Below are 20,099 nucleotides of genomic sequence, written 5' to 3' on the forward strand. Positions count from 1 at the left end.
AGCTTGCATTGAAAGCAGCGCACCCCAAAATGTCAGGCAGCGGGACTGTTGTCGAGAGGGCTAATTAGGAGCAATTAGCCAGTCTCCCTGCCGGGCAGATCGCTGCTGCCTTTCTCCTTTTTGCCCTTACCCCTGCTGTCACCGCAGGCTAAGGAGTTATGGCAGTGATGCTTCCCTGGTAGAGAGAGAGAGAGAGAGAGAGAGAGAGAGAGAGGGAGGGAGAGTGTGTGTGTGTGTGAGAGAGAGAGTGTGTGCGTGTGTGTGTGTGTGTGTCCGTGCGAGCGCCCCGGCCCCCTCCCCGCCCCGCCGCATTGTGGAGGGAGGGACCGCGGCCGCCTCCGCCGCCGTGCGGGGCCGGGCGCTGTCCGTGGTGCTGAGCCCGGCGGGACGGGCGCTGGCCGAGGTGCTGATCCAGTAGGGCCGGGCGCTGGCCGAGGTGCTGATCCCAGCGGGGCCGGGCGACGGCCGGGTTCTGATTCCAGCGGGGCCGGGAGCTGTCTGAGGTGCTGAGCCGTGCTGCCCTGGCGGCACCATGGTTTTCGCTCCAGGTAAGGACAGCTGCATCCCGATCCCAGCCTGGTAGCCTAGCAGGAAGGCCCTGGTCGTGCCGGAGAGGTGCTGTGGGGAGTGGGTAATGGGTGAGGCAGAGCTGCCAGCAGGCAGAGGCAGGTAGGTTCAAACGAGGATGTTTAGCTTAGAATTTCTTTGTGGATCCGAAGGTTATGAGGGTTCTCATCATGGACAGGAGCCTCCTGTAGAAGTGTGAAGGGTGCTGTGCTTGTCAGACTGCACTAAAGGGTCATGAAGGGGGATGTGGCCTTTCAGTGACTGGAGAGTGAATCCCCCTCTGCACCCACAACAGTGGCTGCTAATATGACCATCCCTGAAACTAATGGAAATAATTTATAAATTTCATTTCCTCTTTCCTCCCCCTCAAAATAAAATAAGTATTTGAATTAAAAAGAACAGAAAGTTTGTTTAGTCCAGTTTTTACTGGAGCTAAATTGAAGATTTCAGCAGTTCATGTCTAATGTGAGAGTTCACTGTATAAGAGAGCAGAATCTCTAGTGCATAGTATACTTTTGTGTTAACTCATAAAAGAAGCAAAACTATGGCAATTTTCAATTGGATTTGGTACATTCTGCTTGGAAATAGGCAGTTGGTTGTTCAGAAAAGGATGGAGAGAGATGAGAGGCCCAGTAGCTCCAGGGTGTAAATGTAAGTCATGAGTAATATCTTCTGTAGGGACATGACTTGAAAATAACTTCATTAAAGATGTATAACTTTCAGTAAAATAGTGGGTCAATAGAAAAGGCAAAGCAAATGCTGCAACTTGACAATGAATAACTATTAATACTTTTGTTTTGCAAAGCTAACAGAAGTTTTATCTTTCATGAAATTCTATATCCAATCTCTGAAAGGGTAAGAATCCAAAAGTTTTACACTTTCGTATTAAAAAAAAATCTTGGGTCTAACTTTGCTACCCAATTCAGTTAAATTTTATAAAAAACAGTATCTCTTTTTAACAATCTCATTAATTTTGTCTATTTAATTGCCTGGTTGCTCTCTATTTCATATGTTCATGTTTACATCATGCTCTGAAATTGGGATCAAGTTATTTGTCTTAATAGAACAATCCACTGATTTTTGTAATACACCTTCAGCATTAGTGGCTCTTTCCTGAACTCCTTTTGTCTGTCACACTGTCACCATTAACTGTACAAGTTTTTGAAATGCTCTGTGGGACTGGAATACTTCAGGAAGAGATTACCGCTAAAATAATGAAAACATGCACATTTTTTATCCAAAGACTGAAGGAGAACAAAGCCCAAAGCTCATTAATAACTGCATGAATTGTTCTTTTCACAACTCTAATCCATAGATGGAAAAAAAATCCTCTGTCTAAAACTGTTTTATATAGTCATTCTTCAGTTTTCCTTTACTCAAAGAAAAGACCATGGTCTCCTTGCAAATATTGCCATAAAATACTTAGGGCAACTAAATGGGAATTAGTAAAAGAGATGATAAAACAATCTATTGTGTTCAAACAGAGCAAGCCTGAGTAGATTCCAATTTTTACTGCTTTTCTTCCCTGCAAATCAGCTCTGCCCTGGCATTATCCCTTCACCAGATATTAAAAAAAAAATTAAGAGGTTTATGCATCTTTAGCATCTTCATAGTACTTAAGGCCATATGATGTAAAAATACTATAAGTCTACTAAGAAACTGACTTTCATTTCTTCTGTCAACTTTCTGATTTTATCTCACTGTGATGAATGACCTCATTTTCTGTTCCATTTATTTGTTGGGGTGTGAAGGAGGAAGTAAAAGATTTATCTAACTGTAAATGGTTAGGGTCAGATTATAAAGTTCCAGGATGGGATAGAAAAAAGAAAACAAAACAACAATCAAAAGAAAATTCTCTTCCAGAAATAAAAATTATGGAAGTAATTTAGCTGACAGCAAAGAAAAGATTTTGCAGATGAAAAGGACGATGGTCTTTTTCTTAAGGTCTTGGACATATTATTTTGGAACTCTGAATTAATGGACTATATTTATAAACTGTTAAGTAGAAGCAGCTTATCAAGTTTAAATTACTTTTTAAAAGGAGAAGCTGACTGACTATTTACTGAATACATACTTTCCTGTTAATCTTCAACTCCCTAAAACTTATTATCTCCTGTGTTGAGAAAAATAACACAACAAAACAGCACAAAAACAAACAGCCTCCAAAGAAGCCTGGCTATTACTGAGATGGATAGATAGATAGATAGATAGATAGATAGATAGATAGATAGATAGATAAATAGATAGATAGAAAAACTCGAATAAAATGGCCAGTATTCCATGCCAAAATTGGACCTCCTGGCTCATTTTAGACAGTGTACTGCAAAAAGGTATTCTTCATTTTCTACATTTATTCATATTCTTCCCACTTAAAATTAACATTGATACTGTTCCAGAAAAGGAACTAGGAGGGCATTTTTCCTTTTCTTGTTTTAATTTGGCTGGGGCTTCATTGCATTGTCTTGTGCTGATTGATTAATGATGTGCTGATGTATAGGAAATGCAGTCCAAGCTCTGTGAGATGTCTGGGCATTCATTTTCCTGGATAATTCACACATGTTGTACTGCCCTCTAGAATGGGGGGATGATACATGAAATTCACACAAGCTACACATTACAAGGTTTAGTTTCTTTAATTTTCCTGAATTGAAATGCTTTAGGCAGTTTGAAATGTAGATTACAATAACTATATAACAATATATTATTTTAAATTGCATGTAAGGATGGAAGTATGTATGAGACTGCAGTAGAGAACCATGAAATTTCAAGGATTAGACCAAAAAGCAGAGAGAAGTCATAATTTTGAATTGGCAGATCTTAAAAAGTTTTTCTTAAATTTTATTTAGAAGATGGTATAATCCAGAATTTTAAAAATATCAGTACCAGATTAGCCTATAAAATATTGCTAACTATAAATAATTCCACAGATTAAATATATGCCATTGTGAGGTAGGAAATAAAGGGGCATTAAAACATTTATTTGTTCTAATACATTAGTAAAAATTAGATTATGCAGCAAGATTTTTGCTGATAGCAGATCATTAGTTTACCAAGATGTGATCACTTCCAGTATCAGCATTTACCAGATTTAACAGTAACTTTAAATGTTGTTAATCAAGCTACTTCTTTGCAAAATTTCACTTTTCCAAAAATTACCTTGGGCATATTCCTTGCTTCTTTTCATTTCCAAAATGTTTTCCTAATGCAAAGATAAAAAAAATAAAATTTACTTATGATTTGTCTGCACAAACACAATACAAAGGTGTTTTTCATGCTTCAAGAATTTTTTTCTGATACTATTTTGCACAAATCACTCAAACACATGTCTTACTCTTACTCTGTAAAACCATAAATAAAGTAACCAAATAATAGAGTCTCATCACTGCAGGCCATAATTGTTTCATCCAGTACAAAGCTGTGATTTTCTGGGTTTTGTTTTTTCGTTTATTTGTTTGTTTGTTTGTTGGCATAGTTTAGAAAGGAATCAATTTTGAACTGAATACCTCAAAAAAGATTGGAATATTTACATTGACAGGTTGTTTCAGGTCAAACACTCCCTTTCTTAAGCTTGTGTCTGCTTCGAATTGTGTGATTTCATCTTTCAGGTGAATCTTGTTATTTGTCAGTTTAATTTGAAGAATTCTTTTTACCTGGCAGTTTCTCTATAACTAGAAACTCAGATGCTTTATTCAACACCCTATAGTTCTAGAAGGAGGAGGATATAGAATTAATTTTTGTATCAATATTTTTATGTTAAAAAAGTGTGAACACAAAGTTTAAAGATAGACATTAGAGAAGTCAGAATGTTCACAGCTCAGCGCCTTTTTCATGCAACAGCAACACCAGTAGGTTTTCAATGAGCTTTTCATCAGTGCAGCTGTTCTTGACATTTTTAAGCTGGGAGCAACACAGCAGACTTGTATAATGACAGTGAAGATCAGAAATGCATCCTGTACCAAACATTTTAGGAATCTCATTACACTGCAATTGAAGAAATAGCAGCTGCAAACTGAAACAGATGTTCTTACTGGTCTGAATAGTCCTGATCTTCTCCAGTGGAAAAACTGGGATAACAACAACCTGTTGTGTTGCAGAATGTGAAGATGTGAAATTTCTTGACTTAATTTTTCTTTTTTTTTTTTGATTACAGTGTTACAGGTACTATTGCAGATTCCTGACCACAATAACCAGATCAAGACAGTATGGAAGGGCCTGTTCATGAATGCAAAAATTGCTATCAATAACTTTAATTCTTTGAAGGTACACTATTGTGGGATATCTCCAGTCTTTGTGCTGACTGTGGTACTCTGGCACTCAGTTATGCAGTGCCTTTCATCCATGAGAACAAGACAGGATACAGTTATTGTCCTTATTAACTGCTGTGCTACATTCTGCTACTGCTCTAAGTTCTGCAGTCCCTCCCAAAAATCTCTAATAAAAAATGTAAAAGTGTGTACATATAGGATTCTTATTTGATAGCTTAATGTTGATAAAGTCGGTGTGTAGGACATAATTTGAAAGTGAAAACCAAAACTATTTGTCAGCCTCATACAGTCTGAAATAATAGAGGTTTTGTCAGGTGTTTGTTATGGCTGGTAGTGAGTATGGAGGCCAGTTGCTGCCCAGAAGTGTCTGAATGCATTTACAGCTCTCAACAATAGTTCAAAGTGTTTGCCACCTGGTAGGAAGAAATCATATAGGAGGAAATTCCCTATTCTCTTTTGCTGAAGAAAAATGTTTCTTGTGCTGACCTTTTCCCAGTGACACATTCATCTTTCCCCTGCTGTGAAACTCCACTAGCAGACCTCATTAGTGAGGTGAAAGAAATTTAGTTCATAGATATTCAGAAATGTGATGAAATTAGCAAGTTAAGAAAACAATCAGCAGTCCTAGGTACAATCTTTCTTTAAAGTATGATTCAACATAGTGTTTAAAAATGGCACACAATTTGTTGTTTCAAATATTTAACAGAACTGAAGGCTTGAATAAGTGAGGCTGGCACCTTTCACTTCGCTGTCACTGGATTAAATCCTAGGTGTGAGAAGAATTCTGTTATCACAGTGGCTGTGTATGGCCTATATTGAAGGAGTTGTTCATAGTTGGGAGATAGTGGTAATAAGTGATATAGTCCTTATTAACATCCTTACTGAACTGTTTATTGAGCAGGAAAGTCAAATTGTAAATGTTGAAAAGGAATGAGTTACACTGACCTCTAGAGTTTGTCCCTCCAAGTCATTGTTCTTGAAGGTGAATTGTTTTCTTTTACTTGTTATAGACATAAATAATATCATTCCAATCGTATAATTTTTATTGTGCTAATGGAAATAAATGCCCTTACTGTAAAATACAGTGAATGGTAGATTTTTTCTATACCTCCAATCTTGTCTATTAAAGATTTTAAGGACATAATGCATTGTATTATGTTACAAATACTAGGTTAAACAAAAATTATTTGCAAGCAATGCATTCGAATTTATTTATAGCTTTTGTGAAGTTTTTTGGCTATTAGTTGGCCATGCACATCATGTCTTTTACACAAAAACTTGAAAGATTATACAGAAATTTAGTGGATATCAATTGGAACAGAGTCTTTACTGATGTTAGCAGAAATTAAAAGCTGACTTGAATAGCCCTAAAATGCTTCAGGTTCCTTTAGAGTGCCTTGCAATGGAAGTCAGGGGATGTGAGCTCTGTGTTTCTGTCATCTGCCCTTGCAAATCCTGTAGTTGTGTTTCTAGAAGATGCTGTCTTTCATCCTTCAAGAGAGTTTGAAATTTTTTTGCCTGAAGAAGTAAATTGAGCCATGTTCTACTCAGGCATTTCACTAGTGGTGAGGCAGACATAACCTCCTGTGGATTACTTGTGTTTGCTTCACTTTGTAGTATGTGTATTGATAGAATAATCCTAAATTTTCTGTCTTTGGGCAGTGAATCCACTCATGATTTATCAGTACAGAAGGGTTGCATATCCATTAACACTTCTGTTAAATACTTGCTGATTGGCATGACATTTTGTCTTGAAGTTTTCTTAATATAGCAGAAAATATTTCTCTGGGAAGACAGAGAATCAATTCCAAGAGTAGAAAACAACATGTGATGGCATCCTGTTGTAGAGAGATTCTGTCAAGATTACAGCTACGAAATTAAAAATTCCAAAAAAGGGTTTTGCTCTTTCTAGGTACCTTTTAGGTTTATATAATCTGTGTTTTACTTTCTGTCATGACTTTGTGCATATACATGCATGTGTATATGCCCATGGGAATGGCCTGAAGCTGTGTCAGGGGAGATTTAGGTTGGATATTAGAAAATGGTTCTTCACCCAAGGGGTGGTCATGGCACTAAAATAGGCTCCCCAGGGAGCTGGTCATGGCACCAAGCCTAACAGAGTTCAAAAGTATTTGGACAGCACTCTCAGGCACATGGTGTGACTCCTGGGGATTGTGCCAAACAGGGCAGGAGTTGGACCCAATAATCCTGATGGGTCCCCTCCAACTCAGCATATTCTGTAATTCTGAGATTCTACATCTACAAAATTCTACATCTACATATATATACATAGATACATACATACCTATATATATACATACATATATATATATACATATATATCTATACACATATATATTATATATATATGAGTATATATAATCTCAGGCTCAGTTGCTAATAGCTGCATTTACAGCTTTCATACTCCACTCACATTCTAAAATAAACAGGGAAATTTTTCTGTACTGCTGTGCATGTGCATATTTAGGGCTTTTTGTGGGGGATTTTTTTTTCCTGGGGGTTTTTATTATGGGGTTTGGGGTTTATTTTAGAGCAAGAGAAGGGCTCTGCTTCACCTGACATTTGGCCAGACAATTCAATTTTTGACTCTGAATAATCTGGTATAAATTGAAATATATCTAAAATGTAGCAGGGTGTTTTCACTGGCGAAAGCAGAATTTTTGCTGGCTTTTTACAGCTTATGTAACCTTTTCCCTATTTTCTACACTTAAAAAGAAAAGCAGGTTCAGATATTGCAAATTTTAATTAACCTATATATAGTTCTTTAAGACCAAAACCCACAAAATTTGTAGAAACACAAACACAGCAGCTAGCAAAATAAACTTCCATTGAAAACTTGCCCTTTGCTTATGCTCTACAGTGGTGGATACTGAAAGTCTTCTAACACAAAAGCTGTGTTTCAATGGGGATCTAAATGAGCTTTTTGATACAGATTCAGAAGACCTACATAAAAGTTATGTAGATTTCTGTGCTTAATGTTTTCTTTTTAGATAGGAATCTCTGAGCACCTGAACTGTAGAAAATAGAAGGCAGAGGGGGTCAGATGATGAGTGGTGTCATTCAGGGCCCCATCTTGAAACTGGTGCTCTTTGATACCTTCATCAGTGACACAGGCAGTGGGATTGAGTGCACCCTCTGCAAGTTTGCAGATGACACAAAGCTGAGCTCTGCAGTTGGCCCAGCAGAAGAATGGGATGCTGTCCAGAGGGACCTGGACAAACTTGAGAACTTCATAAAGTTCAAAAGTCCAAGTGCAAAGTACTGCACATGGGTTGAGGCAATTCCAGAGATGAGCACAGACTGGAAGAACTCATTGAAAGCAGCCATGATGAGAAGGTCTTGGGGCTACTGGTGGATGAAAAACTGGATGTGAGCCAGCAATGTGCACTTACAGCCCTGAAACCCAACCATATCCTGGGCTACATCAAAAGTAGTGTGCCCAGCAGGTCAAGGGAGGTGGTTCCCCCACTCCACTCTGGTGAGATCCCACCTGTAGTGCTGCATCCAGCTCTGGCATCCTCAACACAAGAAGGGCATGGACCTGTTAGAGTGGGTTCAGAGAAGAGGAAAAAAAAAGATGAAGAGAGGCCTGGAGCACTTCTCCAATGAAGTCAGTTTGAGGGAGTTGGGGTTGTTCAGCCTGGAGAAGGGAAGACAGTGGGGAGACCTTCAGGGAGCCTTCCAGTGCATAAAAAGGGCTTATAAGGACAGGGAGATTGAGTTTTTATATGGGTAGATAGTGATAAAACAAGGGGGAGTGGTTTTAAACTAAAAGAGGGAAGGTTTAGATTAGATATTAGGAAGAAATTCTTCACTGTGAGCATGGTGAGGTACAGAAAGAGGTTGCCCAGAGAGGTTCTGGATGCCCCATGGCAGGGGGTTTAGAATTAGATATTCTTTAAGCTCCCTTCCAGCCCAAACCAATCTATGATTCTATGATAAGGGTCACCTGTGCCACTGGACCTCTCCCACCTTGGAAGAATCAGCTTTTGGTGTAGAGAGGTTTCTTATTTTAGTATTTGCAACGTGCTCTCTAAAAGAAGTAGGAAAATTGTGCAGATGAAGAGAAAATAAATTTTTCATTAACTTTGAAGCAGCTGGTCCCAGATGCTCTTTAGGGAATATCTTCTTTTTAATACACTGAACTGCAGCCTAAGACTCAAAAACCCTGTTAAATTAATCTTAGTTTACAGTGTTGAATTCAGAAATATTCCTTTTGGGACCAAAATCTGAGTAACGCATTTTTGAGTTTGGGTGTGACAGAATTGTCAGTGATTAATATTTTTAACTACATTCAGACTTCAAAGCTGAAAGATGCAGTCCTTAAGGAGTGAAGTTATTCCTATATGTGAAAATACCTAGAAAATATATAAACTGAAGTGTATAATCTGGTTCTAGTTAATATTATTGAACTATGGCAAGAAATCTTACTAAAACATTGAAAAAATGCTTAAGAATAGAGAGGTCTCAGCAATCTCTTAATCTAAAAAATTCATTTTCACTGGCATATTTCAAATTGTATTAAATAACTTGCTGGAGTCTTTAAAAAGATAGCTTTATATATAGCAAAAAACCCAAAGAGAATTTCAGATATTCTTATCTCTTAAGAAAGAATAAAAACTCAGTGGAAAAAAATTACAAAACCTGAGTTGAGATATAGCTAATGTCTGAATAAAAAGGTACAATGAAGTATTGCTGTGTAGACATTAGTATGTCTTTTGAGACAGCTTATCTGCATTTCTGCTCTTCTCTTTTGCCTTTATATTCCTCCTCTATTTGTATTCAGAGCATAGTTATTCCAGCTTCATTCTTAAAATTTGTTTTGAAGAGCAAAGTAGTCTGTGCTGGCCCCCTTCATGATACAGTCCCTCTTCCATGCTGGCTGAACAGCAAGAACTGGGTATGAGGCTAGGGCAGAAAATAAACCTGAACTGAACCTTAACTTTGCAACATTGACTTTAAGTAGAAATCCCCTGCGCACAGCATGTCAGGAAATTGGAAAAACACAGGATCCTACATTAAAGTATTTCTGGCATTTCTGATATGTTCAGTGTCCTCTCTTCCTCAAGGAGTCAGGGTAAGTGAGTACTGTCTCCTGCTGCTTGACAGCTATTAGTCAGGACCTCACTGGGCTCTATTTTAGAGCATGAGAAATGGTACTCGACAGAATTAACTCTAGTGCAGTTAAGAATACATTTATTACTATTTTTTTATTTTAAATATTAAATTTGTAACTTCGTTGTAGGACCTTTTAATGAGGTCTCTGAGCTTGCACCATTACTGACATTGAGACAAATTGGGTTTCTAATTCTGTAGAATATTTTAGTGACTCCCATGTGCAAAGTTGGTTTGTGCACATGTGTTGTGAAGTCTTCAGCCCTGGCTGATTGCCATGTTCATTCACTCTGAATGTAATTAACATGACTCATCAACATTTTGTGATTGTGAATCTCTTCTTCAAATTAGGCTTCTTGTGCTGAAATCCCAGCACCAACCTCTAAAGCAAATCAAAGAAGGAGAAATCTTAACCACATCAATTCACAGGTTACAAAATATTTGCCAGAGGAGGCTCAACTTCTATATTGTGGCCAACAAGATGGAGAGATATGTTACTGCCTAATGGCAAAGGGAAGCTAAAGAACTGAGCTTGGTTTCTTGTAGAAGAATATCAATATTGATGCAAAGAATGTTAATGTTAATTATTACAACATTCACACATACATGATGTCATTACAAACCTGCCAGATTCTGTAAGGTTTTTCAAAATCTGTAGTTTATAAACACGATTTACATAATAACATGCAGCTTTTTGCTGTATGCACAGCTCCCATGCATCCACACTGGACCTTCTGATGAAGTAAAATCATCATGGTCTTGTCTATTTACACTTTCATTCCATTTAAAATTTTCATTTTTCCTGAATTAATAATAGTAATAACAATAATTCTTATTTAAAAACTAATTCTAATGTTGCGGTGCTGCAGGAAAGAATAATCATTAATTATTGCAATCCAAAGCAACATATTGATAAAACTAATGGTAAATTTTTAGTTAAAGACTATACCTGTACAATCTTATGTAAATTTGAAGAAAAAATATATTTACTTCTTGGCTCTTTCAGCTTCAGAATTGTTGCATAAATTTAAATTATAGCTAACAGGGGAATGCATTATGCGTAATTCTGAGTTTTAAATTGACCAGTTTATTTAGGGAAATGTGATTTTTATTCTTATTTTTAGATACAGTTAAAATTCAAAGTGGTTTATACAACATACAGGAACAATAAACGTTACGAGCTTTGGGGAAAGGTGAGTGTAAAGGTCTTTAACTCCTCACTGTTTATTGACAGCATTAGTGGATCTGGGATAGACTTGCATCTTTGCAAGATCATGCCTGTCATAGTTTACCTTCATGATAGTATTCCAAATAATCCTAGGAAAATGTACAGCAGGGAGCTTAGTTGTTGAGTCAAACTTATCAGCCATTATTGAGTGTTACTTATTAGGAGTGTTTTATAAAGGTGAAATAAATTTAACTTCTAGCTAGCTGAAAGGAAATAGCCCCAGGGGATATCAACAGAAAGTGTGGGAGACTACTTTGATTGCAGGCTAGAAAGGAAGTGACTCAGGATACTTTGAAGAAAATGAAGTGTATAAATGAGAGAAGGCTGATGTGCAACCAGAGTAAATTTCCTAAACATTTGATGTCTAAATGCTTTTTCTCTTTAGTGTATTTTTTCCATGTATAACTTTCTAGAATATTAAATAGTGTAGAAATTTCTCAGAGGATGTAACGTCTTACACGCAAGGAGTCCTTAGACTTAAACTAATATTAGTTCTATTAATTGAAATGAATACTTGGAATTTACTTCAAATATTTTTATTCTTTTTCCAAACTTCTGTCATATTTCCCTTCATGGCAAACATCCTCAAGCAAGCCAATTTCAAGGCACTGATACATGCCTCTAATTTTAGGTAGAAATGGAATATGTGACTGACTCCTGCAGCCAGTCCAAGATTTTGATGTGTTTTGGATCTCTCAAACTGTATTTTGGATTGCAGAACCAGACCAGTGTTTAAAAGTTACTTTTCATCTGCTGAGTTAGTTGGCATAAAATTTATGGAGAGTAGCACAAGGTAATAAAAACATGCTAAAGAGGCTTCATCATGTGTTGATGATAAAATTGCTGGTTTGTATTTAACATCCCTTAACCCAGACATTTCAGTATTTTATTTACAGAATTGGGGTGCTGGGTGTGAGGGGCGAGCATCCAAAGATAGAGAACAAGTAAAGATTTTCTAACTTCAAGAGAAAAATGTAGTCTTTAGAGAAGGAAAACTAATAGGCTGCATGTGTTTCTGATGTTGTTCAAGTTTTTCCCAGAAATTACTTCAAATGACATATTTGTCATGGAATTTTAACTTAACAGTTATACTTCAAATCTTAAAAAAATGGTAGGTAAAAAAGAATTATATTTTATCATCTTAGTAACTCTCATTTTGATTAGCTAAACATGAAACACTTAGCCAGCAGGAGCTATGTATTTTTTTTCACTTGACTGAAAAAGTGCAGTTCTTAAAGTACCTAATTAATTCTATAGGTACTCAAATTTCTGCCTGGATGTCCACAGCAGTCTGTATTTCAGCAAGGTGGATATAGATATGTTCCAGCTCAGACCCTTTGGGATTCTTGTATGAGTCATCTCTGCTTTCCTTTCTTCTTGCTCAGAGTAGGTCCAGTGTATCAATAAATAAGTGAGCTTCTCAGAAAACAACTTTCCAACTGCTTTCCTTGAAATTAATAATTGGAAGAAGAGGAGGTAGTGGGGATGCTTTTTTGGGAAACTGCTGTTTACTCATTCGGGAAGTGGAAAAGTTGTGATTTATTGCAGCCTAGCCAGCTAAATCCCCAGGAATGGAGTAGTTTGTGGTTGGAAGGGACCTCTAAAGGTCATCTTGCCCAGCTCCTACTCAAGCAGGGTCATCTAGAACCACTTGCCCAGGATCACGTCCTGTTGGACCAGCTGTAATATGTACGATATACCCAGGGGAGCTGGATGTTTGTTTTTGACTGCTTGAAATCTCTGGCAGTCCAGCTCCTACAAATAATGGTCCCAACTCAGGCTCAGACCTGGGTCAAACACAGTGTCAGATATCACCCTCCAAAATAACTATCATTTTCACTTGGTTTCTAATTTAGATGGTCCACACAAGCTGCCAATGGTCTCATTGTTCACATCACCCCGGGCCAACAGCTTTGATTCTCTCTGTGTCTGAAGCCAATTATCTCTTGTTATCCGGGTTGCTATCATCCTAACAATTTTACACAAATATTAATTAAGTTTATTCAAGCTGCTTCATTTCCATTCTGTGCATACCTAAACCCTCAGAGGCTGGGCAGAGGTAGTCCAGAGGTTTTGAGTTCTCTGTTCTTGGTTATCTCAGCAAATAAAAGAATCATCTAATGACTTAGAGCTGAGCAGACATACTCTACATCTCACTTATCTGTGTGGTGCTTTCAGACAGGTTTTGCTCCTGAATAAACAACTGAAAAGCCCAGAGAGAAATGCACTTGAAATCTCTTTTTGTTCAACTGATTGTTGCTATGGATGACCTTTCTAAAGTAAAAATATTTAGACATCAGACTTTGTAGATTAATTGGCAAGGACCAAATAAATAACAAAGCATCCCTAAGGAGAGCAAACTGAGTAATTTTCAACAGCGATGTGCTTAATCACAGTATGTTTTCAATTATATATTCTGGGGGTTTGTGGCTTTGAGGATTGGCAAATTTCTTACATTTCATATAACCTCATTGTCTATTCCAACATATTCATTTTTATTTAGAATTTTATGTTTATCCCTGCTTTTGTTAATACATTATCTCCTGAACATCAGATATGTTGACTGATCTTTTTCAGCCAGGCAAGAAGACTAATTAGTTGTGTGATAAAATGTGAGTTTATATTTGAGTAGTAAAGAACTATCTATACTTGATCTGTTAAATAACATTTAATTCCGTCCAAAACCACACTGTTTCAAGTGCTGAGGAATGGAAAAAACTGAATCAGGGAAGCTGACTGTGCCAAGAATTCAAGTGATTTCTTCAGTCAGCTTTTCGAGTTTAAAACACTTTTTCTATGTTTTCACAGGCTTTAACCTCTTACTTTTCTTTACAGTGATGAGCACCCCAGACCTGGGCACAACACACCAGAGTCTGACTGGAGCTGAGCACAGGGGTAGAATCACCTCCCTTTACTCCTGGCCATGCCCTTTTTGTAAAGACCAGCATACATTTCTGGACTACAAGCCATCTTAGTTCCAGCTTTTTGTCTGCCAGTATCCCCAAGTACTTCTCCACAAATCTGCTGGTAATAAATTCACCACCCAGTCTGCATTGATATTAGGCATTACTTTGACCCAGGTGCAAGACCCCTTGTCTCTTCCCTCAAGCATATAGCATATTCCCTAAGGAAACAAGTGATTCTTTTCTTTCTATGTTAAGTTTCCTTGAAAAAAACCTGAACATTGGGAATTCATCACAATTTCAGATATGCACCTCTCATAAAAGCACCTGATCTTTAATTCACTCTGTTTGATTTCTCTCAGGATACAATTCTTAATATATGTAATTAAAACAGACAGTAAACTACAAATCCTATGTAATGAAATACTTGAGCATAACAGTTAACTAAGAAAGAACTGAGATGAGCATCTTTAAAATCAAATCTAGTGATGTCAGTAGCACCTAGGCTAAGCATTTCAATTAGAAACTGATTTCCTATATGCCAATAAGTGCACATAAGAATTCTTTTTTTAAATCAGTATCAGCTGTGACCATTACAGACTATTCTATATTGTCCAAATTGCCACTTTTGTCAGGAGTCAAAATACTTTTAAAGGCAAACCTCTTAACATAAACTACTCTTCTTCATTACCAGATGTCAGTAGTCATACTACATCATTTTTCTCCAAATTTTAACACTTTAGCCAAACAAGGAAGTTTCGCATAAAAATATGTATTTGACAGGTTGTCATAGAAAATGTTCTCTGTTTTACCTACAGGAATCTGAGTATTTCTTAATGTTTTGCAGATATTTTTGAAAATCTTTCTAAGGGTTAAAAAGCTACCCTAAACAAAATCTTGTACCTTGAAGTCAATTGGGATTTGATAGATGAGGGCTTTTAATCTGAAGTAAAAATAAAAGAAATGTTAATGAAACAGTTGTTTTTTTCTATGTGGTGGTGAGGGAATACATATCAGGTTTGCAAAATAAAGTCCAATTCCCTATCCAGAGGCATAGCTCAAGACAAAATGGATGTGAATCACAGCTGCATGAGAAAACCTTCCTTTCCTGTCTTACTGCATAACACATCTGTTTTTGTTTCAGCTGTGAAGTTACAGCTGTCCCCAGTGCTGGGGAGTGGGTAATTGAGCTGTATGACTCAAAATCTCCCCCTTCTTTCAGTCCTGTGGTGCTGAGCACGCACAGGCACTTTCCTCCCTAATTTATCTTCTTCAGTATTGGCAGGTCTCCTATGTAATAAACTGTCCTCAGTCACTCTGTGATTTTGCTTCCCCCCTCCTCTTTTTCTGTCCTTCACGTTTTCATGGACTAGCCCCAAATTCTTAGTTCCTTTTCTTTTTTGTTTGGCTCTGGCAGGTGAGAAGCCAGGGCTGGAGCAAGATGAAGTTAAGCTGCAGATTGCCAGCAAGCAGATTGTGCAGACTGCCATCCTCCGAGCAGTGCAACAAGTTTCCCAGGAGAGCCAGCAAAAGGAGAAGCGGACAAACACCGGTACAAGCCTCCAACTAGAAAGAGGAAAACTAACCAAGAAGCATGAAAAGAAGTAAAGGAGGAGATTGGGGTTTTTCTACTCCAGTCTGCAAGTGTTTTCAGCCTTCTCTTTAGTATCAGCTGTATTGCTAGTGCAATGCTACTGCTGTAAAGCAAACCAAAGTATTATCACACCTAGACATAGGGAAAAACTGCAATAGTCCTCATCTGAGAAATACTAAGTGCATTAGATGAATAACTCCATATTTATGCAGTGCCTCTTAACAGAAACAATATAACCATAGCTGTAAAAGTAGTTTCAAGCACAAGCTCTAAAGATATGAGCTTATTCTCAAAAGCTTGTTGCCAGTGCACTTTCATGCTAAGTTCTGCGAGCACCATTTACGTCAGTTCAGCTGGACGGACTCTTCTCTGCATTACTGGGCTCACTGAAGCTCTCTTGGCTGAAGAAATCGTTTATTGTCAGGTGTAGCAGAATGATTTCAGGCTCCCTTGAAGCACGGGTTTGTACTTTGCTTTGATTAGATATGAACTATGTGAAATGGCAGTATAAAGTGGATTTGGTAAGTTCTGTGAACCAGTGTATTTTTTCATCTTGGGGGAAAAAAAAAAAGGCAATCCAGTATGACTGCAGTGACTGTGATCTATGACTATGATCATATACCTATGATCTATGTCTTTTTTTAAAAGAAGATAAATACTGAAGTTTTAGTCTACTTATTTAAATACTTCTATACTTCTGCATAAAAATCACTTGTGCCTCAACTATTCCTTTTAATTTTCTTGGTATTGAAAGAAAAGGAACTCATGTGAAGAAAAGGATTTGGCCAAAATTTGCTCCAGTTTTGCAATTCTTCTGGGTCTTGGTTTACAGACAGTGAAGACTGAAGTGTCTTAAAAAAAGGGGGGTTGAATATATTAATATCTTTAAGGATGAAAATATACAGTATCTGAATTCTGTCATGGTAGGTATTTCTCACCTGCTGGGTGTAAAGTGACTTTGGATATTTGCAGTTGTTACATATTCAACTTAAATAGCACTGCGTGAAGCTGGTGATATAGAGCTTATCCTTTCAACTGCTCTATATAGCTGAAGAAATCCATGATGTTTCTGAAAATATAAAGTAAATAAATGTACCCTTCACTTTTATTGCTCCCTTTATGTAATGATGATTGCACTACTACACATGTGAAATGAATAACAGTATATTTAATTCCAGAAGTGGCTTGTAGCTCTGCTTCAAATGAATTCCTGTAGTAATACACCTGGAAATACAAAGAGGAAGATGCCCTGCAAAACTTTCTTAATGGCTTTTCTACTCAGCTAGATGATCCTCAAAGAGACTGTGGGTTAAATAATTGGCTATTACTGTGTCCTGTTGCTTGTGTTAAATGATTTTGGGATTCCTTCTCTCAGACAGAGGCTTAATCATGAATAACCAAATACTGTAATATTAAGTCTTGGTAATCTGCTTGGTTTCTTTTTTTTTTCTTTTTTAAATTTAACAGCACTGACTCGTACAAGACAGTGATTTAGCTCAATTTTCTTTCATTTAACAATGCAAAGAGGAATTCAACATGATTGAAAGTGTTCCAAATAATCTAGTAATAAAAACTGACCTGGATTCCAAGTAACAGGTGGTTCACTTCTGTAGACACTGGGTGAATTTTTATTCAAGCAAACTTTGAAAGGTGAAAGTAGTTGGGTCCTGAGGTATGTATGTGTTTTTGTAATAGGGATTTTTTAACCATTAGCTTTTTCACCAGTTCACCTTTGTTTGGGAGGTAACTCTTTTCTAAGCACTCTTTGCATTTTTCTCTCTGAGAGCCTAAGAAAACTGATCATGAATAAAGGTTCAGTTCTGAGGCTGATGAGCAGACAAGTCTGGTGGATGAGAGAGAGCAAACCTGTTGGAGAGACTCTGTGGTGCAAAATGGTTTTTGCCATGGACTCACCATGCTGCAGGAAGGAAAGATACAGAACATCTCCACTTCTTCAAAATTATTTTACTTTTTAAATGCTTTTTGTCCCCAGACATTTGAAATATGTTTGGGTTAGGTGTTTTCTTTTGGTTGGGTGTTTTTTTTGTTGTTGTTGGTTTTGATTTTTTATGTTTTGGTTTTTTGTTACTGATAATAACCTTCATGTATTTTTGAAACTGTTCCTTTTTATGCCTTTTTTTTTTTAATTAATCATTTTGGCAAAAGAAGAATTTCAAAATCCAGGGCCTTTACCACTGCTTTTGCCACTTCTTCTGCCACTGCTTCATATGAGCCTATTCCACTCCTCCTCCCACTGTGCACTTCTACAATATCCCTTTACTGTCCCTTTGCTACTGCCCTAGTCCTGTTAGGCACACTATTTATTACTCAACTGTTTAATAGTCATGTCCATCATTGTCAGAATACCAATGCCATCAGAAGTCTAATATCTTGGAAAATAAAAAATGGCTGGGAGCCTTGGCTTCTTATATGCTTATTAGACAATCTCATGAAGTACTCTGTGCTCATGAGGTTTGTAGTAATTGATGCATTATTCAGCACAAAAGAATACATATCTTAGAAATACAAGGCAATCAAAAAGGTATCTATAAGTAATTAAAACAAACTTACCACTTATTAGCACTTATAGTGGTAAGTAAAATGTTGTACAAATATGTGAAATTATATTTATCACAACTCCATAAGAGCAGAGGAATCATGTGTGTGTGGCTATCCTGCACTATGCTTGTTATGTTGTCATTCAGGTTGATTATAACAATTTTATTATCATGATGCACTCTTCTTTGTAAGATTAATAAAGCAGCAATGCCTAAATGGAGATTCACATGGCCACAGCAGGATGTTGTAACAGACTACTAAATGCCACTGTACATCAAGTTTTTGGTCCTGTGTGGTTACACTGGAAATCTCTGCTCTAAAATAAATAAAACCAACAACTGTGACTTGGAAACAGCCATATTAATTTTGTCATTTCAGAAAAATAAAAAAGCATTCTGTGATAATATTATGAGTTGGAGATTCTTGGATGTTTATTCAATAGCAAACAATCACCTAGAAGTCTTGGTGATTGACTGACTCTACTCAAGTTATGTATGACTATTTTTTTCTGGTGATATTTTTCAATGTCTCAGATTATAGTATGTTTACAATGGTAAGAACATAAAATTTCTTTGTAACTATTCTTAATATGATTACCATGAAATATGCTGCAGTTGTTCTTTAAATGTGTGCCTATGTCAAATACACAGTTAATGTGTCATTACTGAAGGCTTTGCTAAAAAAAAAGTTTAATTTCAATTAGTAGAAAATATAAAAGGAAGTAAAATGAATTCTTGAAAGAATATGTGATTTACCCATTCCTTTGGTTATCCACTCAGGTCTGAGAAGAAATTAAATTAATAAAAACCTGACTCTTGACATAAAGTATTTTTCACAATGGGGTTCCTACAACACAGGGATCAAGTTGCCAAAAGAGTTTGTGGGAGCTGGGAGGAGAACCTGAACTATTAGTAAATGTCTTCTTCACTGCTTCAGTAAGGAGTGAGCAGCAGTACTGATGGAGCCTGATGAATGGGTTTTCTCTTCATTAGCTTTTGGTGTCTCATGGTGTGGTCTGGCAGAATCTTTTTCCCTATTTTGGGTAATAGGTTTTTAATTTGTGATGTATCCTGCTGTTCAAAACAAGTACAAGTAAGATCTCTATTCTTTGCTTCCAGAACTTCATTCACAAAACCAGGTGGACATGCATGAACTTTTGTTTTTAAAGATCATCTTCCCTGGATTTAGTCAACATGCCCAGTGATTTCTTTAATCCCTAAGACTGAATGGGTGAGCACATATATTATCTGTGTGCTCAGGGAACACCAAGAAATAGATACATATTTTAAATTCATTTGCTTCTAAGCTGTTCTTGTCTGTCAGGCAGATTTTCTTTGTTTAATTAACATAAGCAGCTTTTCTTTTCTCATCACTTTTCCTCCAGTGACTTGCTACTTGGATTTTGTTGTACGAGCTTGCTAGTTCTAACACTAAAACAACAATAGTTGACATTTATAGTTTGGCTTTCATTAGAACCCCTGAGGTGTTACATGTTCCATTTTGGTGTGGTTTTCATCTTTTCTTTCACTAAAGATGAGTAAAAATAAATGATGTACTAAAGAGAAGGAGTTTGTGTGGGAGTTGTAGTTGTGTTGGCATTTTTGGGGCTTGCTTTTTTCTCCTCCTTTTGCCTCTAGCAGAAGACCACATGGGGCAAATCATCATGACTCATTCACATGCACTGTGACAGTAGCTCAATGTAGAACTTGCACAGAAAGAGAGAAAATTTACTCTTACATAAGCTGGAAACTGAATTCAGTTATTCTAGGCTGATTCTAAAATGTTAGAGTAAGACACTCCTGACAGTTTAAGGAAAATATTCCTGTGCGCTTTGAGAGTTGAACCCC

The 20,099-nt window shown here is 37.0% G+C and overlaps 1 protein-coding gene across 1 annotated transcript; it reads left to right on the forward strand.

The window, feature by feature from the left end:
- The first annotated feature begins 254 nt into the window (after nt 1-254).
- On the forward strand, nt 255-19,817 carry AKAIN1 (A-kinase anchor inhibitor 1). The gene is made up of 2 exons (XM_071417677.1): nt 255-548; nt 15,517-19,817. The coding sequence occupies exons 1-2, from the start codon at nt 533-535 to the stop codon at nt 15,705-15,707; spliced, it is 207 nt and encodes a 68-aa protein (XP_071273778.1). The 5' UTR covers nt 255-532; the 3' UTR covers nt 15,708-19,817.
- Nucleotides 19,818-20,099: the final 282 nt, after the last annotated feature.

This window comes from Agelaius tricolor, unplaced genomic scaffold (genome assembly GCF_023055355.1).
Source record: "Agelaius tricolor isolate 1412-34295 unplaced genomic scaffold, bAgeTri1.0.p SCAF_2, whole genome shotgun sequence".
NCBI classification, from domain to species: domain Eukaryota; kingdom Metazoa; phylum Chordata; class Aves; order Passeriformes; family Icteridae; genus Agelaius; species Agelaius tricolor.